Genomic DNA, 23,756 nt, shown 5'->3' with positions numbered 1-23,756 from the left:
TCAGACACAATAAAAAATTTTAAGTGTCCCATAAAGTTCTGAAACAAATCAGAAATTGTTCAGCCTAAGAATTAAGGAACTTAATTAAAAGGATTAAACTCAAGATAAACAAATACAATGATTCAGGTCAAACTGACCTCACCAGATCCATAGAATCTGACAACATATACCTACAGAAGTTTGACTTAATATTCATAAACCATGAAGAAAATAAAAATATTGTTGTTCAATGTTAGCACCTCTGTTATAAACTAGAATAGGCTTCAAAATATTTTCAGTGGCTCAAAATATGTCTAGCCACAGCTCGAAATTCCAGGTAACATTTGAGTCTTAGAAATCTGTGCAATCCTGTTTTCCTAAACGTTTAAAAATTAATTTTCATCTGTATGTATACATCCAGAATAAATTTTAGATCTCCTCTCATGGGTACAGTAAAAGCTCAATAATACACTTCCCTAATAAAATTTTCATCACAATTTTAAAAACATTTTCCTATTTTATGAAAAAATATTAGTTGATTTTTACCAATAAAATGGTAAAATTAGAGGCAACTATAACTTAAAATTACACAGCTTCTTAATGTTTTATTCACAGCATTCTCCATACAGAAGAAGCTTCACTGATATTTAATTTACTGCAGCATCCTGTTGGTGAAGCACAAAATTACATTAATTATAAACGAAGAAACAAAGCACTTTTGACTTTTTAAAATTATATATATATATTTATATCCAGTTGACAAATAGCATCACAATTATTACTGTATAAAAAACTAAAAATCACATGGAAGCTAAGGCCTAAGTTCTTATTCCAATTGTTCCTTTTTGTTCCTATCTAAGAGATATTAGAAATTAAATTGCAGTACCTCAAAAAAAAAGTCTACATTATTTACATACAGTATGGAAAATAAAAGCTGCTTTTTGGCTAAGTTAGATTGCTGCTACCTACATTATTTACATTGTAAATGTTGGAAAAAATAAGCACTACTAACAAATACCATTTCAAATGAAAATATGTTGTGCCTGGAATTTTGTTCTAAAATTAATTGTATATCCTAATAAGTGTTTGTTGAACAGAATTTGACTTCCCATAAATCTACTGAAAATTTGAGAATTCCACTACGCTTCTTTATATTGCTAATCTAGATACCGTTAAGTACAATACTGTAATAATTACAAGCACTGAAGCTTAAATGAAACGATGGCAACATGTGTGTAGATGGAATTTTATTTAAAACTGTAAAATATAATGCCTTAATGTTTACGCATAATTACGAGACTACCTAATATTCTTTTCATCCTTTAAGAAGTTTCATATATGATAGTTCCCTAAACAGTGAAACCTTCCAGTAACTTACCAGAAAAAAGTTTAATCATATTATTTTGTTTTTAGCATTATTTTTCTAATATTTAAAAACATATCTAAACCCTTGGCAAAAACAAACGCAATCAATTCAGTGTAACAGACTGAGCTTTAAACCGTATTTTAATTTTCAATTAACTGTAACCTATCTGTTAAGTGAACCAAAAGTAGAATTTTAAATGACCCACTATGAAGCTTTTCAAATCAATTATAGAATGCATAGAAAAGTGGAGATAAATTTTTGGGAAGGTGTAAGGTAGTAGATGTGGAAAATGGTAAATGCTAGTTTCAATAACAAAAGTTGTACTAAATGCACATGAAAGTTAAATTAACACAGTATAAAAGAGAATAGCTTAAATAAACTGGGATTCACATATTACAATAGCAAAGTTATGACCAAATGAACTGAAGAAATGAACAGTTCTGAAAATTCTCTTTTCAGCCTACTTCCAAAAGAAATAGTCAGGCTTTTTTCCTGTACATAGTTTTGAGCTTTGTCTATACCATATATAGTAGAAAAATAAATTCTTTAGCAACCTAGAAACAGTTTATAAAACTCTTAAAGTTTAATTTTCTTTGCCAGACATGCCGATGTTAAACTGACAGCTATAAATTAAAGCTATATAGACAATAGGTATAAGTAATATAGAACAGGTTAAGAATACTACATTTACCAGATTTTTCTTTTTAAAAATTACTGTACTTTCTTAATTCCTGTGTGCTTTGCAATAGGAATAATAGGGACTTTGTTTTCTTAGAAAAGATAATAACATGTAAGAGTATAACACAAATAAGATAATTTATAATATACATGTACTTCAACAGCAGCCTGGTTCATGTCAACATCTTGATTCTGAAGTTAAAATTAGAAGTACAATACCTAGGACATAACAGTTGGGAAAGACAATATTTATTTTAGGAAAAAATGGAGTAAATCAAACTCTTAGGAGCCTCAAATCTCAAAATCATCTATTTACTACAGTACACATAAGACAACCTTAAAATTGCAGTATGAAGATTACAATGTGGACCAAAGAATTTTTTCTTTACTACACAAAATATAACCTAGCAACAAAAAAACCATTTTTTCCCTTTCTGGGAAAAAAACTGGCATGGTTTGATAATGAACAAATTTTGAATAAAGCCTAACAAAATTTACCTATGCCACTTATTCTGAAAATTTTATCCATAATTTCGTGTTCTGGTTGTAACTTCACTAACGAAATGTTTAACCTCCAAAGCAGCAGTCATTTACAGCAAATCTGGTACCAACATCAAAGGAAAAAATTGGTTTAAAAAATGGTGCAAAAGCCACTTTGGATTTTAGTACAACATATCACAGAAAAGAATATGAATACAAGTATGCAACTTTATATATACATACTCCAAAGAGGCTGTCAGTACCCAAAGTATTTTTATTGCTATATTAGCAATGGATTTTTGGATATGTTTTTAAGGGCCACATAAAAATAGATTCAAGGGACAGATTTAAATTGAAATCCTAGATTAAAATGTTTGGTTTAAAGAATTTTCTACAACAAATTTCATGTTTATGTATGAAAAGTTATATAACCTTATATGAAAATGTCATGAAGTATTTTCTACACTATACTAAATGTATTTCCCGAGAGGGAAAAAATTAAAATATCTAAAATATATTAGATTAAGATTACAAGACCATAATAGATCTTTTGAACATGCATCTGTTTACAGAATTAACAGTATACAAGATGTTTGTTTCATCATGGACTATAAAGAAATGAGTTGGTGACAACTATCCTTTGCACAACATTATCAACTCACTTTAGCCACAAGCATGTCCTTGGTATGTGTGTACAAGAAATATATCCATTTACCCCCATCAGATCATCCACAGGTTTACTTAGAAGATGAAGGTGCAGAAATATGTTAAGTGTACTTTTCTTTCTTTCAAACAACATCCCAAGCATGGCATAAGTAGCCTGAAATTATAAAATACTTAACTGGGCTTTTAGTTATCTATACAGACTGATAAAAGTAAATTAAGTTGCTCAAATTAGCACATCAAATAACAAAACCAGCCATAAAGCAGGCTGGAAAGCATTAAATGTTTCATATACGTGAGTTTTTAAATCATTTAATTTCTATAGAAAAATTTTATTCACAATATAATGTGACAGAAAATGCCACAGGAATGATATACTGATTGCAATAAGGTTGCATGCAACAGCAGCTTTGTATTTTATAGCTATTTTTGTTTATAAAAATTAAACCTCTCCAGTCATGCTTATCACATGGTCTTAGATTTGTAATATAAATGAATAAGGAATACCATATAGTTCAAAGAGAAAATGTTTCATTATTTTGAATGTGAATTATCTGTAAGAAACATGAAGTATACTACTGAACCCTGAAACATGCATGCCTAGATTTGCTTTTGTCCAATTTCAGGCTGTCTGCAATCACTTCCTACTTATATAATACCAAGAGGATCCGTCTGTAACTGTGGTTGTATCAGCTGAGGTTGCAATGGTGGTGGTAACTGAAGCGGTACCATTGGTTCCACCAACTGTCCTGGGTTTGAAGGTGGTGGAGGAGCCACAGTGTTCGCAGTTTCCACAATTTCTCCATTGTAAAAGAAAAACTGACACTGTTGAATGAATGTTTCAACAACAGATTGATGGATCTTCGTGGTAGACAGAAACTCTCGATTTTCAAAATCAGGTCTCATCAAAGTTGGCCAAAAACAGATGGATAAGTTGTCTGCTGTCATTAGGTTGACTTTATTATGCTGACTGACCCTGAAATTATGATAGGAAAAAAACAATTAGAAACCAGTCAAAACTCATTGCAATTAAAGAATCTGAGAGCTGAATATTATTTCAGATGATTTGGTTTTACCTTTTTTAAAAATCTTAACTTCAAATTTAAAACATTTTCCTGCTTGTGCATTCCATGTTCAACTACATTCTAATAACAGAAAAAAGCAGTAAAATCCATTCCTTATGAGAACCAAAGATGGTTTTTACTTTGGAAAAACTATCATATCCTCCAACCGGGAGACTTTTCAACTTTCAAAAAACTTAAGTTTCTAGTATTCCAAAAAACAATCTTTTTAATCATTAACTATCTTGTACATCGTTACAAATTTAATTTCAATGACAACAGTTCAGAGAGCAAATTCTACCTTAAAATTCTTTTGATCTGACAATAAATAATTTACAAATGACCATATGTTAACTATTTTGCATCCAGTCTTTTAAATATGTGAGCAAGCACTACTACCATTGTCTGTAATAAGCAAGAAACATAAGAAGCAAATCTTGAATTTTAACTCAAAATTATTAAATTGGGAGGAAATTTTAGGTATTTTATCCAATCCTCTCATTCACACATGAAGAAACAGTTTGCCCAATACGCAAGGTAGCAGGAAAATTTTTTATTTAAATTTGTGTATCAAAAAATTAAAAATCTAAACCAAAGGACCCACACCCCCAAACACAGGAGTTGCTCATCTGAGGTAAAATAAGTGCTCTAAAAACATGTGTTCTGTGGTAAAAGTTATTACTATTTGTTAAGAGACTAAATTAGAATATTCAGAATAAAGTCAACCTCTGTTAAAATATAGTGTATAGAGGGGCCCAGTCAGGTGTGTCTATGTGGTAGTCAAGTATAGGTTCTGAAAATACCCATAGATTTGAAAGACATGAATATGGGCATCAAATCTAATTGTTGAGTCAAAAAGTACAAAGGAAAGGTAGCAAATCAGTTAGATGAGAGTGGTCAGGGTCCTTGAAGAGGTAATGTTTGAGTTGAGCCAAGGGTGATGGGTGTTAGTAAAACAGTAGGAAGAAAGAGTAATTTAGTCAAAACAGTGGTTCTCAAATACTACAAAGCTATAGTAATCAAAACAGCGTGGTATTGGCACAAAATCAGACATATGGGGATCACTGGAACACAAGAGAGCGCCCAGAAACAAACCCACACACCTATGGTCAATTAATCTTTGACAAAGGAGGCAAGAATATACAATGGAGAAAACACAGTCTCTTCAGCAAATGATGTTGGAAAAGTTGGACAGCAGTATGTAAATCAATGAAGTTAGAACACTCTCTCACATCGTATACAAAAATAAATTCAAAATGGCTTAAAAATTTAAATATAAGACATGACACCATAAAACCCCTAACCGAACATAGGGAAAACATTCTCTGACATAAATCGTAGCAATGTTTTCTCAGGTCAGTCTCCCAAGGCAACAAAAATAAAAGCAAAAATAAACAACTGGGACCAAATCAAACTTATAAGCTTTTGCATAGCAAAGGAAACCATAAACAAAATGAAAAGACAACCTACGGAGAGAAAATATTTGCAAAGGATGTGACTGACAAGGGGTTAATTTCCGAATACACAAACAGCTCAGTATCAAAAAACAAACAACCTAATCAAAAAATGGGCAGAAGACCTAAATAGACATTTCTCCAAAGATGACATATAGATGGTCAACAGGCACATGAAAAGATATTCAACATCACTAGTTATTAGAGAAATGCAAATCAAAACTATAACGAGATACCATCACAGACTGCTCAGAATGGCCACCATCAAAAAGTCTACAAATAATAAATGCTGCAGAGGCTGTGGAGAAAAGGGAACCCTCCTACACTGTTGTTGGGAATGTAAATTGGCGCAGCCACTATGGAGAATAGTATGGTGGTTTCTTAAAAAACGAAAAATAGAGTTGCCATATGATCCAGCAATCCCACTCCTGGGCATATATCCAGAAAAGATGAAAGCTCTAATTTGAAATGATATATGCACCCCAATGTTCACAGAAGCACTACTTACAATAGCTAAGACATGGAAGATATGATATATACACACACACACACACACACACACACACACACACAATGGTATATTGCTCAGCCACAAAAAAGAATGAAATAATGCCATTTGCAGCTACATGGATGGACCTAGAGATTATCATTTTAAGCAAAGTAAGGCAGAAAGAGAAAGATAAATACCATATGATATCACTTATATGTGGAATCTAAAAAAAAAAAAATGATACAAATGAACTTATTTACAAAACAGAAACAGATTCTCACAAACACAAAAAACAAACCTATGGTTACCAAGAGTGAAAGGGTGTGTGGGGGATAAATGAGGAGTTTGGGATTAACAGATAAACACTACTATATATAAAATAGATAAACAATACTGTATAGCACAGGAACTATATTCAATAGCTTTTAATAACCTATAATGGAAAAGAATCTAAAAAAAGAATATATATAACTGAATCACTTTGCTGTACACCTGAAAACTAATATGACATTGTAAATCAACCATACTTCGATAAAAAACAAACAAACCCCCACCCCCAGTGATTCTCAGTGTGTATCAGAACCTCCTGGAGGGCCTGTTAAAACACAGATTGATAATTATGTCTGGGGTGGGGCCTGATAATTGGCATTCCTAACAAGTTCCCAGGTGATGCTGATGCTGCTGCTTTGAGGACTGAATTTTGAGAAAGACTGAGGCAGTCATGTTAAGATGTGATAAGGGACCAGGCACAAATTGATACTTTCGGTTAAGTCCTATTAGTTTAATATTAATACAGTGGCACTTGGTGTTGCACGGTGGAAAAGGAAAGGAGATTTAACAGAGTAAGTTAGAACTAGGCCACTTAATGATAAACAATTTAGATTTTTTTCCTTTAGGATGTAAGTGATCTTTACACAAAGAGCTTTTAGAAAGATCATTCTGGCATCAGGATCAAGGGAGAATCAAGAAGAAAAATAGGCAGAGAGAGAGCTCAATGACAAACTAGAGTTTCCTAAATGAGAAATGATAAAATTTAAACTAAAGCAGTGGCAGAGGAATGAAAAGGAAAACTAATCAGGAGAAAAAACTAATTTGACACAGTAACTCACTGAATATGGAAGGTGAGAGAAAATACATCCAAAGAACAGCTCCATGGATTAATTTTTGCAATCTGTCAATCACCCAATATATATTTATCATTTATTTCCTATACTGGAATGTAAAGTTCCATGAAATGTGATTATTTTATTTACTGCTATGTCTGTATAGCATTTACAAGAGTACCTGGCACAAAGAGTACATCCATTATAATCAATAGTTGAGTGTTTGTTCTAAAATTTAAGTCTGATGATACTATTTCTCTGTTCTACTCTCTAGTGGCTCCCCATACCATTCAGAGTAACAATCATGCAATGCTTTTTTCATTGACAAAGTCTTGCTCCCCACCCCACCCCCCATAAATGTCAGCTGAACTCAACAGTGCACTTAGTGGTAGACATGAAAGCAACCTCCTTGTCAGTAAAATATTTTGAGGACTAAAGCTAATCAACAGGCTAAACTCTGGGTAGTACTGCCCTATCCTTCACTCTGCTCAAACCACACAGACCTTTTTGCTGTTCCTCAACATGCCAAATATGCCTGTCATTAACTGTTGTATCACTGGAGTCAAACACAGTTAAGTGTCTTAATATAACATTGATGGTGGGCTAGCACTGTGATTCTTCGCATATGCTCTTCCCTTTGTCTCTTTTCCCTATTGTTTTTAATAAAGTCCAACTCTTGTTTCAGCACTTTAATCAGGCAATACAATAATATGTTCATATACCATCCCTACATTCCATATTGGGTAAGGTCTCCTGTAGTACCCTGTACACATCTGTTAAATCATGAACCACATTGCATGGTAATTTTCAAAAGAGAAAATTCCACTAATTATACTGCAATACTATGTATGTTGGTATTTTCTCACAGAGGGAGACCCCAGAGAAGAGTTACTAGAAGTGCTAATATAATTTTATGCTACATTGATAACAACAAAAAAACTTTAAACACTGCTTAATACTCTCTTTTAAGAGGTACAGACTGAAATGTATTTGTTTTGGACACTGACATTATTAGTTAAAAAAAAACCAAACCTCAGTTCGTTAAAATGTTAGTAGAAAATACTGTGAAGAGTAGACTTTTGAAAAAAGTAGTACAAATACTAATAATTCTATTCAGTCTCAATAACAACTTTGTGAGCTATTATTCTTCTCATTCTTATAGTTGAGAAAAATCAAGACTTAGGCAGGGTGAAGTATTTGTCCAAAGCCACAGAACTAAAAATGTTTCAAAACCAAGCCTATTTAATTCCACAGTCTTGAGCTTTACGCTATTATACAATATTAATATTGCCTTTCATTTAAGAAATGGTGTTGAGAAGAGTATCTTTATAGAAAAAAGTATAAACTTGAAGCTTAACATATTTAAGGCTTTTGATATAGGATTAATGTCCTGCATTTCAGTAACAGTCAAGGTGGATAGTGATATGAATTCAAGTTTCTAATAAAATTTCACTATGAAGAATATCCAAACAAAACAAGCAAGATACACAAAAGAGACACAGTACAAAAGAAGAGGCAATTAAACCACTTAATAAAACTTGGATTCTAGTTATAAGATGTGTCACTTGAGCATATGATTTCTCTCTTTAAACCTCAACCTTTCCAACTTCAAATAGGTTGATCTGGTTAATTATCTAAGTGTCATTTCATAACTAAAATTCTAAGATTCTATAGAAGAGAATTGTTAAAGAACAGCAGTGACAAAAAAAAAGTACTCACCACACTTATTATTTATATAATCATGTTAGATACTAAAAGGGTCATATACCTTTCTTTAAACAAGTTGATGAAAAATCTATTTTAAAAATACAGAAAAAATAATTTAGAGAACCAAAATTGAACTGCATGTTTAAATTAGTCTCTCTTTCTCTATTTTATGATTACCCAATTTATAAAGTTACGTGTTTGAAATCCGTAGTGCATTTTATTTGCAAAAACGAAAAATAAAAATACCTGTTTAGATGTGTTATTACATATCTGAATACATCATAGTTAACGGAATGAAATTTCTTAACAATTTCTTTCAGTGCATGAAGACGTTCTGTTTTATCCGGGATTTCTGTAAAATTAAAGTAGCGAGGAATTTGTGTGAAACACAAACATTAAAAAATATTGATAAAGCTTCCTGCTATGCTTATTGTATGAGACAATCAAGACTGTATATAAAGCATATCAAGAGAGGGAAACAAAAACAAAGAAAATGTTGTAAAGAACCTGCTAATAAACAGGTTGTAAAGAACCTGCTAATAAAAATGTTGTAAAATTTGTAAAGAACCTGCTAATAAAAATGTTGTAAAGAACCTGCTAATAATATACCATCTATTTACAATAGCCTTTTCACAAGTAAAGCTAATAACTGAAGATCAAAGTAACCTGGGGGTGGTAAAATAGGAAATGGTATATTAGTAATTTCTCTAAGCAACTTATATAACTAGATACTGATTTAGAATTAACTAATTACTTACAAATCTGTTAGGCTCTTTATATTCATGCTACAGATAGTAAGTATTTTAGGCTTTGTGGGTGAAACTACTCAACTCTGCAGTGGTACAAAAGCAGCCACAGACAATATGTAACAAGAGTGGCTGTGATCCAATAGAACTTTAAAAATCTGAATTCATATAATTTTAATATTTCGTAAAATTTTCTTTTAATATTTTTTCAACCATTTAAAAATGTAAAAAAACATTCTTAGCTTGCAAGCCTTCTGAAAACTGATGGCACGCTAAATTTGGCCCACAGGCCAGTTTGCCAACACCTAATTTAAAACATTATACTTATTTATAATCCACTTAGCTTATAAAACATTGTTCTTCACAAGTAGCACAAGCAGTACAAGCATTTAGCTCAGTTACTTTCCAAATTTACACAAATTATGAAACAGGATAACTGAAATGTGGCTCTGCTGTAAATGGGAGAGGACAGAGTGCCTTACTGCTCTGCTCTTCCTCATTCAGTTCATTCTTCAAAAATAACAATGGATTCCTCTGGAGGAGGCCAGTCTGCCAACCAACTCATGGTAGTACACCAAGTACTAACAAATTTCTCATTTGCCACATATTACTTCTAAATCAGCCCTCAATATTTCCTAAGTAGGGAAGTTCTGAGGCTATTGTTCATAGCCAAAACGTAAGAAAATCTAAGCTATCAATTGGACTATTTTCCTAGTTTTCATATGAGAGAATGTATAAGGCAACTGTATCTTATGACAATATACTAAAGTGGATTTCAATGAAAAGAAAATTAACTGAGAACTTTAACAATAAGTATTATAAGTAGTCTCACGCTACAGAGCTTGAAGACTTGTAATCAAAAGGAAATATTAAAGAGAAATATTTAGAAACTACATTAAATTTAGCCATTGAGAACACAATGTGGATTAAGCACTAGGTTACCTGATACTCAAATAGACCTTTGGTCTCATTTTCCAGATAACAAATGAGTATTTGCTTCATAGAAACATCTAGATGAATGATGTAGGAATCAATACTGAATGAGTACCCATTTTCCTGTCTTACTTTTTCAAAAACTGAATTAAGACATGAGGCCAAAGTTAATTTCTTTGACTTAAAAAATATATATATACACATGTGTACAGACCATACACAGGTTAATATATTACTAAAATACATTACAGATACATTCATTTGAAGACTTAATTCCTTTTTTTTTTTTTTTTTTTTTTTTTTTTGCGGTACATGGGCCTCTCACTGTTGTGGCCTCTCCCGTTGTGGAGCACAGGCTCTGGACGCGCAGGCTCAGCGGCCATGGCTCATGGGCCCAGCCGCTCCACAGCATGTGGGATCTTCCCGGACCAGGGCACGAACCCGTGTCCCCTGCATCGGCAGGCGGACTCTCAACCACTGTGCCAGCAGGGAAGCCCAAGACTTAATTTCTTTTTCTTACAATGCCTTTGAGTTTGAATTAAAAACACAAATCTCAAACTTCTAGTATAATGATCTAACTTCTAAGAGCACCTAGTCATCTGGGAGCCTAGCTAAAACTATTTATTTAAAGGGAAAGAGCTTTAATAAACAGTTCTAGAAGCTAAATTTTTATTAGCTACATATTCTAGTGCATGACTGATTTTAACACAAAGCAATCAATGTACAAACCCCACTATCATCATCCCTCTCAAAAGAAAAAAAAGGAGGCTTTTACTTACTTGCTGCTTCCAATAGCTCTGGATGAAGAGAATATGGAATTAAAGGATCTGGTAGATCTGCAAAGAAAGCTTTAAGAGCTCCAGCTACAGCATTTACTGTTACTTCCATTGATACTAGACTGATATTATGATCTATAAGACAAAAATAAAAATTAAAAACTATAATAAATTTAAATTTATTACAGGAGAAGTAAGTTAAATGGATACTTGTAGATCCAAAGACATTTAAGTCTTCTCATGGACCACCTTTCTTCACAGGCTGATTCATCCCTCCCCCATTGTTTTAATATAAGTTTGCCTGACAAACTATAGATAAGGAAAGAGAAAACCAAGTAAGAAGCATTTTCTGTGACAATAAAAAAACGCTATTAGGCTTGTCAGTATATGAGACATCTCTCTTCTTTTGAAACATTTTGTTCACATAAGCTATTTAAAAGAGGCCATAAGGAAGCAGAAAGACAAAAGATAGGAATCATGCATATAAATTCAAGTTTTGATGGATGATGGATGTTCACTAAACTTACTGTGGTAATCATTTCATGATATATATAAGTCAAATCATTATGTTGTACACCTTATACAGTACTGTATGTCAATTATATCTCAATAAAACTGGAAGAAAAAACAAAATCACTATACCTCATGGAGTATGCTTAATTGGACATAAAAGGGGTAAAAGGCGAACACTATTTTATTGTTTCAATATACATTATTATTCTCACATCGCAGGACCACTTTTGTGTGTTTTTTCTACAATATTATACTGCAAGCCAATATAAATTGTAATCTACAGTGTAAATCTACTAGTTCCCTGGTGGGGAACTTATAACTTATACTTAAAAAATTTTAATATAAAACACTTATCAGTGAAGTTCTGACTTAAAAAATAAGAATGTAACATATTAAAGGTATATCATAAGGTTAATTTGCTATTAAAAAAGTAACATTTTCCTTATTATAAATACAATGAATATTTATGATAAATAAAAAAATTACTCCCGTAACCAAGAGATAATCACTGTTTATACTTTAACATGTTTCCTTTCAGCCCTTTTCTGCTCATTAAAAAAAATATAGATAGATAGATAGATTGTATATCGGATTTAATTTTTAAGGCATTATCCAAGGTTAATAAAATTTCACAAGCAACTTTTAAAAACTTTTTGAGGGGGCAGGTAACATTTCATTGTAATTTCAAACTTGCAGAAAATTTGCAAGAATAATAAAAATACAAAGAACTCACATATATCCTTAACCAAGAATCACCAATCCTTACATTCTGCCCTACATAAGCAATTCTAATGGCTACAAAACATTCTCCCAGATATAAAAATTTACATAATATTCTATTACTGAACATTTAGATTTCATTTAAAAATATTATAAAGATGTTATGATAACAACTTTTATGTACTAAAGCTTAGGTCCTTAGGCAGGCTATATTCCTTGTAATAACAGCTACCCAGTGAACATTTAACATGGTGCCTGGCACAGAAAACTCATTATATGCATTATCTCATTATTCCTCAGTTACTCTTATCACTCCCATTCTAGATATGAAAAAGCTGAGATTTAGAAAGGTTAACCTCACTAGGCCACAAAGACAGTAAGTGGCAGAACCAGAAAACAAAACCAGAAACTCTAATTCAAGAGGCCCTGGTACTGACGACTACTCTTCCTTCATTACCTGAAGTGAAATTGTACCAATTTGCTAAAGTCTAAACAGTTCTTCTAACAATTTTTTTTTTAATGAAATACCATGCAATAATGTATGGTATTTGAAATACCATGCAATAATGAAATACCAGTCTTTCAAAGCAAGGCACACACACAAACACCCCACCCACCACTCAACTTTACCATTTACCACTCAACATTTTACCATTTCAACACATATAATCTTCATTATTTTATACGGCTATCTAGTATTCTACTTGTAAACAGGACTGGTCCCCCTACCTTTAAAACAAAATACAAACAATGCTGCAATAAATATCTTGGTATGCTTACACAGAGACTTTTGTAACATAAGTATTTACAAATAGAATTTCTCCAGCAAAGCTACCTGAAGCACCCATAACCAACAGCATACAACACACCTGCTTGCCTACACCCTACCAACAATCTTTTCCACTCAAATAATAAAATACAACCTTTTTGTTTTAATTTTTATTTCTTTATAACTGACAGAGCTGAGCATATTTTCATATATTTGTTGGTTGCTTTCTTCTGATATGAATTGCTTAATCTAGCAAAGAAATTCCACAGCCACACCAAGTTTACAGTTTGTCTCCTGATTCTGCTTGCTTTATACACTATTTCATACAGAAGTTTTACATTTTTAGGCAGTCTAGTTTATCATCTTGTTCATGCTTTCTAGGTTTCATGTCAAGTTTAGGCCTCTCCCTACTCCAAGATTATAAATATATTCACTCGTTTTTCTCCCTAGAACTTAGTTTTCATTTTTTGCATTTAAACCTTTGATCTCATACAGATTTCCTTTAATATGAGTAGGAAATTCAGCTTTTTAAAACTTCCTAATGGTTAGTTGGCCCAGTATCATGAAGGAAAAAAAAAACCTTTTAAATCACAACTTTAAATAGGTGCAATCTGTGATATACAAAGATGATGATGCATCATAACTCAATTTATCGCTTCTCTAATTCTGGTAATGGATTTATAGCTCTCCCATTTGTTGACTGTGGTATCTGTTCCACTAAATACTTCCAATACTACTTCAAAACTTTCTCCCCTAAACATCCATATTCTTAGGAGGTTTTCATATGAAATTTCAATGAGGGAAATAATAAAACAATGATTTTATCTTCTATAATTATCTTCTTACCTTGATCAAATATATATATAAATATATCTATAATTATCTTCTTACCTTGATCAAACTGCTTTTGAATATTGTCTTGATCAGTTTTGTTCCCACTAACACGGTACAGTCCTTCAGTACATAATCCTAAAAGAATAAAGAAATAAATAGACTTTTACACATAAATATATAGCTATAACAAAGAATATACTTAACCTTATGTACATCTTAGTGACTTAGAAAATATGGTGGTAAAATATTTTTAAGAATAAAATATTCTTGAGCATTTCATTTAAAGTAAGTTCTTAATGGACTACCTTAATTTTAAACCATTTAGACTACCCAGTTCCATGTAAAATAAGATACATTTCTTCCTAGTCCACTAAACACAGCTAAAATTCCTGAGTGCAATATATTAAAAACGTCAAAAGACTCTGAAAGGTGGAGAGAAAGTGAATTTGAATAGCAACCACAGAATTTGAAGAACAACAACACAGTGAGTTCCCTGGGTTTTCCTTTTGCTTCTTACGTATCTTAGACCAGGCAACAGAGAAGCCTGCAACCCAGAAGTACCAATGAGCACAGGCAAAAAAATAAAAATAAAAACAAAACACCACTCAGAAAACCAACAAGAAAAGCCAGTTCTCTCTAGTGAAAGGATTGGGAAAGGTGCAGACTAGGAAGCAAAAACATTTTTTACTGTTACTGCCCTACTCCAGCCAAACACCATGGAATCCACTCCTCCTCATCCACATCAGTGGAACCAAGTAGGGAGACTAGAATTCTACCTCTGCCAGCAGTAACAAAGGTGCCCCTTCCCCTCTATAGAGTGTCAGCAAGGATTGAATGGCAAGTCTGAACTTCTACTACCACCTTGAGGTAAGAGGTACCCTCCCCTCTTCACCATGGTAGTCAACAGAGGCTGGTAGAGATCAAGTGGGGAGGGGAGTCCAATCTTCCAGCCCCACTTTGTAGTAATGAGGCAGCTGCACCTCCCCTGCTGGTGCAGTGTCAGAGGAGGCCTGCTAAAATAGATTTAAATAAGATCCAAAGTTTCACAGCATACTATCCAAAATGTCTAGAATACAATAATAATAAAACTAAAATCATTCATCATTCCAAGAACCAAGAAAGTCTCAACCTGAATGAGAAAAAACAATTAACAGACACCAATACAAAGATATCAGTTGTGGAATTATCTGACAAGGATTTTAAAGCATCATAAAACACTTCAGTGAACAATTATAAACACACTTGAAACAAACTTCCCAATAGAAAGTTTTAGCAAAGAAACAGAAATATAAGGAGGAACTAACTGGAAATTCTGGAACTAGAAATACAGTAACAGAAACAACAAATTCACTGAATGGGATCAATAATAGAAAAGTAATGACAGAGTAATGATAATGAATAAATGAACCTGAAGACAAATCAGTAGAAATTACCCAATCTAAAGAACATAAAGAAATTAGACTAAAAAAAAATGATGAGCCTCAGGGATTTGTGGGACAATAACAAAAGATCTAATATTTGTGTCATCAGCCGAAAACCTATCTCTATGTTCAATGGGAAGTTTCTGAAAGCACTTCTGAAAGAGACTCCATTTGATAAGGCATTGTATTGTTCTGATCCCAAGGGGAAAAAAGAATCAACAGAAACGTAGAATTTGTCAAATTTATTCCTGGACAAATGTCAAGGCGCTTGTATGGGACAATATGTTAATTCTAATTTTTTATATTCAGAAATTCATGGTCATAAAGGTAGCAAAAATCCACTGATGAAAGTGTCAAAGTTATTAAATCCAAAGTTTTAACTTCAGTGAAGCATGGCAGACACCACCAAATAACCAAAATTATTATCATCTACAGTGGGACAAAATAACATCCTATCCCAACAGATATGATGCACTTAGAAGGATACAACATTACTTTGGTGGTATTTCTAACAAAAATGCATAATTTGAATTTAATAGTGAGGAAACAGTAACCTCAAATTGAAGGAGAAAGAAAAAGTTCATTTGTACAGTAAAATGCCAACCAATAAACATACAAAAAATGAGAGACTAAAAAAAAATCATCAACGGAAGCTAAAACTAGTGGCTGAAAGTCTGATAGTCTCAAAGTCAAGAAAAACAAAAGAAGCTGAGCAACTCTCCCAAACTAAAGGTGTTAAAAAAGACATGATTACTAAAAGCAGTGCACATAGATTAGCTCCTGAAGTGTCTGCCTAATAAAGAATTTAAAATGCCCAAAATGTCAATAATGCTGAGGTTGAGAAACCCTGACATAGTGATAAGCATTTATTTGCTAAATGAAAATTATAAGGTGCTTAATCATCCATGATAAAAAATCTTGCCTTCCATTCACTAATAAATGACTGACTTTAAAAAAAAAAAAAAGCAGCAGCAGCCAACTCAATTATCTAGATGTGAATTATACAAGTTTAACTTAAATCACCCAAAGTATCTATCCTGGGCCTCCAAGTAATATATAGGTATTAAAAATCTATACCAATATTCCAAAACTAAATTTAAAACATGTTTGAACCAAGTATCATCACCCCTTTTTCTTTCATTAGAAAGGTAACTAATCCTTACACTACACAGAACTCTTGATATCTTAAGTTCTAAAATGGTCTAAGTTCTCTTTGAGTTGCTAACAGATACAAGAGTTTCACTGAAGTCATAAAACAGATTACAAATGGTAAAGGGGAAGTAAGGTGTGTAGATAATCCACAAATTAGATTAATATGTCCATGGGAAGTGACATCAGCAAAAGAGATAGAAAAAGGAATTTTGGGGCTTGGTTCCCCCATAAAAGCAACTAATGAGCAGCCAAAAAGTATCAGAATCAACTTCTGCAGAACCTCTGGAATCTAGTAAAAAAAATTACAACCACCATTAGAAGGCTTGCTGAAGAAAGAAGATTTAAGCTGCCCACCTACCATTCCCGTTGCCACTCTAGACGGGCAACGACCATAAGGAAGGCAGCCTGCACTCTGGGTTTAGGTTTCAAGTGCCAGAGGAAGCAACACAGATCTTATTCTCAAAGAACTGTAGTTGCATATTTTGACCTGTCTGGTGGCTCCCAGAAGAAAGAGCACAAGGGCTTGCCTATGTTTCACTATGTTAAAATATTCAAAACCTCTTATTTTCAACAAAAAAATTAAGAGGCATGGAAAGAAGCCAGTATGGCCCATTGTAGAAAAAAAAGAAATTAATAGAAACTGTCCATGAGGAAACCCAGTCACTGCACTTACTAGACAAAGACTTTAAATCAATCTTTAAAGGTGCACAAAAAGCTACAGGAAACCATGAACAAAGAACTAAAGAAAACCAAGAGAATGATGACTTAACAAATGAAGAATATCAATAAACACACAGAAATTATTAAAAGAACTAAAGAGAAAATCTGGAGCTGAAAAGTATAATAACTAAAATGAAAAATAAACTATAGAGGTTTAACAGCAGGTTTTAGCAGGCAGAAGAAACAATGAACTTAAAGACTGGTTAATTGAGATCATCCAGTCTAGGGAGCAGAAAGAGGAAAGAATGAAGAAAAATGAACAGAGCCAAAGAGACTTCTGGGACTCCATCAAGCATACCAACACTAGCATAAAAACTTTCCCAGAGGGGAAAAGAAGAAAGAATAATATCTGAAAAAATAATGGCTGAAAACTTCCAAATATGAAAAAGAAACCTACAAATCTATACCTGAAGTTCAATGAACTGAAAACAGGATAAACTCAAAGAGACCTACATAGGACAAAGGAAATAATAAAAAGTAAAATGGATATAAACAAAATAAAAAGTAGAATACAAAAATAAAAAGGTAGAAAAACAGAGAGAATCAACAACGATGTTTGCTTTCATTACTTCTAATAAACACTGTACTGGAGTTCTAGCTAGATTAGGCAAGAAAAAGAAATAAAAGGAATCCAAAGCATAAAAAAATTAAGTAAAATTAGTCCTAATTGCTGATGAAAATACTTACTAAATATAAGAACTTACACCATAAAACTCTTAGAAAAAAACACAGGAGTACATTTTCATGTCAATGGGTTTGGCAATGGATTCTTAGATACAGCACCAACACATGAGAAACAAAATAAAGATAAATTGGATTTCAACAATATTGAAAACTTTTGTGCATCAAAGGACATTATCAAGAAAGACAACCTATAAGATGGGAGAAAATATTTGCAAATCATTTATCTGATAAGGGTCTAGTACCCAAAGAAACTCAAAGCTTTCCCACTACGATCAGGTACAAGGCTAGGATGTCCCCTCTCACCATACCTTTCAACATCTGGTACTGGAAGTTCTTGTACTTGCTAAAGCAATAAAAGGAAATCAAAGGTATACAAATTGGGAAAGAAGACATAAAACTATCATTTTTCACAGATGACATGATTGTCTATGTAGAAAATCTATCTGCCAAAAAAATCCTTGAACTAGTAAGTGATTATAGCAAGGTTGCAGGATACAAAAATCAACTTCTTCCCTTATATACCAAGGAATAAATGGACCTTGAAATTAAAAACACAATACCACTTACATTAGCATGTCCCCAAATGAGAATTTTCTAACAAATATGTACAAGATCTATATAAGAAAAACTACAAAACTGATGAATGAAATCAAAGAACTAAATGCAACTGACCCTTGAACAGTGCAGTAGTTCATCCATGTATAACTTATAGTTGGCCCTCTGTATCCACTGTTGCTCCACATCCACGGATTCAACCAACCATGGATTGTGTAGTACTATAGTATTTACTATTGAAAAATATCCAGGTATAAGTGGACCCACGCAGTTCAAACCCACGTTGTTCAAGGGTCAACTAACTGTAAATGGAGAGATACAACATGTTCATGGAAAGGAAGACAAAATAGTCAGGTTGTCAGTTCTTCCCAACCTGATCTACAGATTCAATGCAACCCCAATCAAATTCCCAGAAAATTATTCTATGGTTATCAACAAAATGATTCTAGAGTTTATATAGAGAGGATAAGACTTAAAGCCAAGACAATATTTAAAGAGAACAAAGTTGGAGGACTGACGTTACATGACTTTAAGATTTACTATAAAGCTACAGTAATCAAGACAATATGGTATTGAGGAAAAAAGGGGCAAATATTCAATACATCAATGGAACAGAGTAGAGAGCCCAGAAATAAACACCCATTAACAGTCAACTAATCTTTGACACAGGAGCAAAGGCAATAAGAACAGAGCAAAAACAGTCTCTTCAACAAACGGTGCTAGAAAAATAGGACATTCATATGCAAAAGAATGAATCTAGACACAGACCTTCACCCTTGACAAAATGAACTCAAACTGGGGACTTCCCTGGTGGTCTAGTGGTTAAGAATCTGCCTTCCAATGCAGGGGACGTGGGTTTGATCCCTGGTTGGGGAACTAAGATCCCACACGCCGTGGGGTAACTAAGCCCACACACCGCAACTACTGAGCCTGTGCACTCTGGAGCCTGCGTGCCGCAACTACTGAGCCTGTGTGCCACAACTAGAGAGAAGCCTGCATGCCGCAACGAAGAGCGAGCATGCGTGCCACAATGAAAAGATCCTGCGTGCTGCAACTAAGACCCGACTCAGCCAATTATATATATATATATAAATATATATAAATATAAAATGAACTCAAAATGGATCAGAAACTTAAATGTAAAATGGAGAACTATAAAATTCCTAGAAGACAACATAGTAAAAAACCTAGATGACCTTGGCTACGGTGATGCCTTTTTAGATAAAGACACAATCTGTGAAAAAAATATTGATAAGCTAGACTTCGTTAAAATTAAAAACTTCTGCTCTGTGAAAGACAACATCAAGAGAATTAGAAGACTAGTCACAGACTGGGAGTAAATATTTACAAAACACAAATCTGGTAAAGGACTGTTATCCAAAATATACCAAGAACTCTTAAAACTCAGTAATAAGAAAACAACTCCAGGGCTTCCCTGGTGGCTCAGTGGTTGAGAGTCCACCTGCCGATGCAGGGGACACAGGTTCATGCCCTGGTCTGGGAAGATCCCACATGCCGTGGAGCGGCTAGGCCCGTGAGCCATGGCCTCTGAGCCTGCATGTCCGGAGCCTGTGCTCCGCAAAGGGAGAGGCCACAACAGTGAGAGGCCTGCATGCCACATAAAAAAAAAAAACACAAAAAACTCCATTGTAAAATGGGGCAAAGACCTTAACAGATACCTTATCAAAGAAGATCTATAGATAGCAAATAAACATAAGAAGATGCTCCACATCACACGTGACTAGGGAATTGCAAATTAAAACAACAATGAGATACCACTACTAGAATGGCCAAAATCTAGAACACTGACAACACCAATTGCTGACAAGGATGTGGAGAACAGGAACTCTCATTCAATGCTGGTGGGAAAGCAAAATGGTACAGACACTTTGGAAGACAGCTTGGTAGTTTCTTAACAAAACTAAATGTCCTCTCCACACTTCTACTGCCAGGGGACTGGGTTCGATCCCACAAGCTGTGCAGTGTGGGCAAAAAAAAAAAAAAAACACCCCCAAAAAAACCCCAAAAAACAAAACTAAATGTACTCTTACCATACCATCCAGCAATCATCCTCTGTTATTTTACCCAAAGGAAGTGGAAACATATCTACACAAGAATCTGCACACAGATGTTTACAACATTTATTTTATAGCTATAGCTATGTTTACTGCATAACTGCCCAAACTTGGAAGCATACAGGCTGTTCTTCAGGAGGTGAATGGATAATTTAACTGTGGTACATCCAGACAATGGAATATTACTCAATGCCAAAAAAGAAATGAGTTATTAAACCATGAAAAGACATGGAGGAAACTTAAATGCGTATTACTAAATGAAAGAAGCCAATCTGAAAAGGGTACATACTGTATGATTATTACAACTATATAACATTGTGGAAAAGGTAAAACTATGAAAACAATAAAAGATCAATGGTTGCCAGGGGTGAGGGAGGTGGGGAGAGATGAATAGGCAGAGCACAGAATATTTTTAGGGCAGTGAAAATACTCTGTATGCTATTATAATGATGGATATGTCACTATACATATGTCCAAACCAACAGAATGTACATCAAGAGTGAACACTAATGTACACTATGAACTTTGGGTGATTATCATGTGTCAATGCAGGTTCATCCTTGGCAAAAAACGTACTATTCTGGTGAGTGATGTTGGTAATTGGGGGTGAGGAGGGTTTCATGTGTGGGGGGATAGGGGGTATATGGGAAATCTCTAAACCTCCCTCTTGATTTTGTTATACACCTAAAACTTCTTTAAAAAAAAAAAAGATATAGGGCTTCCCTGGTGGCGCAGTGGTTGAGAGTCCACCTGCCGATGCAGGGGACACAGGTTCGTGCCCCGGTCCGGGAAGATCCCACGTGCCGCAGAGCGGCTGGGCCCGTGGGCCGTGGCCGCTGAGCCTGCGCGTCCGGAGCCTGTGCTCCACAACGGGAGAGGCCACAACAGTGAGGCCCGCGAACCGCAAAAAAAGAAAAAAAAAAAAAAGATATAGACATATATAGACACATCAAAGCTTATAAGGATGAAGTAACATCAATGGAGCGAGAGTCTTTTAGCAATGATAAGTGACACTTCAGGGACAAGAATGTTACAGAAATAAGAAGGCTAAGGGCAGTATTTTCTTTTCCTCAATCAAAAACAGTATTTTTAAAAATGGGGGGGAAGCTATATTAAAGATATATATATATGTATCTCTTTAATATCCAAGAAAAAGCAACAACAGTGTTCCAATCTTTCATTTTGTTACTTTCTTTACATATAATGCTTAAAAATACTTAACGTAAACATGACATACATTGTTTTCATTCCATTTTCAAAATAACAGACAAGAGGCCTTACGTTAATGATAAGGAAACAAACTTAGAAAAGTGAAGTGACCTGCTAAAATCAGAAACTGGGCAAGCCAGGGTCATTAGTTTGTCTCATTCAATATACAAAAGGAAATATTTTTGACATGCTACCCCATTTGTTTTATGCTAGGTGATTTCCTCTCTCTGCATGATTTCTATCACTGGGGTTGGGCATAGCAATTTCATGTCTAGTCACGTTTCCTAGAAAATAAAAACGCGAGCATAGATGTAAACAAAAGGATAAGTGCCATTATTGACTGTTTCAAGACATGTCCAGAAATACGGAATTACTGAATAAACCATAATTATCAAGATGTTAGATACGAAATATAGGTCATAAAAAATAATTCTAAAGTATCTTATCAAATGGAATGAAGTTTTGCTCATGTATTAAAAATATTACAAAACCATGTTGAATTTTCCCCTTTTGAAAAAGCTATATGTTTAAATGTATAAACATTTAGAAGAAGAAAAACTTATCTCTTGCTCATGAAATCACAGGTGATTTTTTCAGTTCTATTCCTTATGGACTCATCTGTACTTTTTTTCCTGCTGTAATGAAATAGATAGTTCCTTTCCTTAAAACAAATCAAAACAAACAAACAAAAAAACCCCTGGCTATCAAATATCACCTGTAAGCGATAATCGTAGTGGAGCCTGGGCTAGAATCTAAATGTGTGACCTCAGACAAATTACTTAATTTCTCTGGGCCTCAGTTTCTTGCTCTGTAAAACAGAGATAGTAAATGCACACACACGCCATAGAGGTGTGAAAATTAAATGAATAAACTACAGGGAATCCCCTGGCATTCCAGTGGTTAGAGCTCCATGCTTCCACTGCAGGGGACAAGGGTTCAATCCCTGGTCGGGGAACTAAGATCCCATAAGCCACAGGGCACGGCTAAATAAATAAATAAATAAATACTTTAAAAAAATTAAATGAAAAAACAACACACTTATTTTATAGCATACCGAAAGTTTACTATACAAATAGCAAGCATTCAGTAAAAGCTGAATACATTACTAATTATTTCACCTTGGGGATAAAAAGGATAAGGGCTAGAGTGTTTCTTCAGACTTGCACCACATTCATTTTCCTCCTGGAATTTCACCATTAAAAAAACAAAAGAGCTACAGGTATAATCACCTGGTTGTCAATAACAAAAAAATGACGATTCCATATGTTTCAATCTAACTTACAAACAAAGTATTTGACATAGCTTTCTCCTGAGAATAGCCTTTCTTTCTCTGTCATAACCACAGAGCATCTTGCATATTGTGTATCACCTTCATCATCCACTATTATTACAATGTAAAACCTGGGTTTTTAATGATATAACAGCTCAGCACAATACAAATTAGTCAATTGATATAAATGTAAATTATAAAAGTCACACTGTAGCACAAATGCCTCCATTCTCTCATCTTTTGCAAAGGTCATGCATTTTTGTAGGAAAAAATAATAAATGCTAATTCTAGTTTGTTAAATAAAGACTTAAAGAGATATCATTCATGTATAACTACTGGCACAAGGACACACACTTAGGATTATTAAAATTAAGTAGGGTTCATTTTTTAAACATTTA

At 33.8% G+C, this 23,756-nt stretch overlaps 1 protein-coding gene across 3 annotated transcripts in view; it reads right to left on the bottom strand.

Moving 5' to 3' along the window:
- Positions 1-1,213: 1,213 nt before the first annotated feature.
- ARHGAP5 (Rho GTPase activating protein 5) overlaps positions 1,214-23,756 on the bottom strand; it is a 73,716-nt gene continuing 51,173 nt past the window's right edge. For 2 of the 3 annotated variants that reach the window (XM_029237903.1, XM_029237902.1), the window contains exons 4-7: positions 14,330-14,407; positions 11,440-11,571; positions 9,228-9,333; positions 1,214-4,142 (exon numbers count right to left, since the gene is read on the bottom strand). In XM_029237903.1, coding sequence (XP_029093736.1) covers positions 3,815-4,142; positions 9,228-9,333; positions 11,440-11,571; positions 14,330-14,407 — 644 coding nt within the window. In that variant the 3' untranslated portion in view covers positions 1,214-3,814. Of the gene's footprint in view, positions 4,143-9,227; positions 9,334-11,439; positions 11,572-14,329; positions 14,408-22,592; positions 22,724-23,756 lie in introns of those variants that run through there. The other variant, XM_029237904.1, reaches the window with a different exon arrangement.

This window comes from Monodon monoceros, unplaced genomic scaffold (assembly GCF_005190385.1).
Source record: "Monodon monoceros isolate NGI ecotype Baffin Bay Population unplaced genomic scaffold, NGI_Narwhal_1 Super_Scaffold_21, whole genome shotgun sequence".
Classification (NCBI taxonomy): Eukaryota; Metazoa; Chordata; class Mammalia; order Artiodactyla; family Monodontidae; genus Monodon; species Monodon monoceros.
This window is presented reverse-complemented; position numbering and strand designations above follow the sequence as displayed.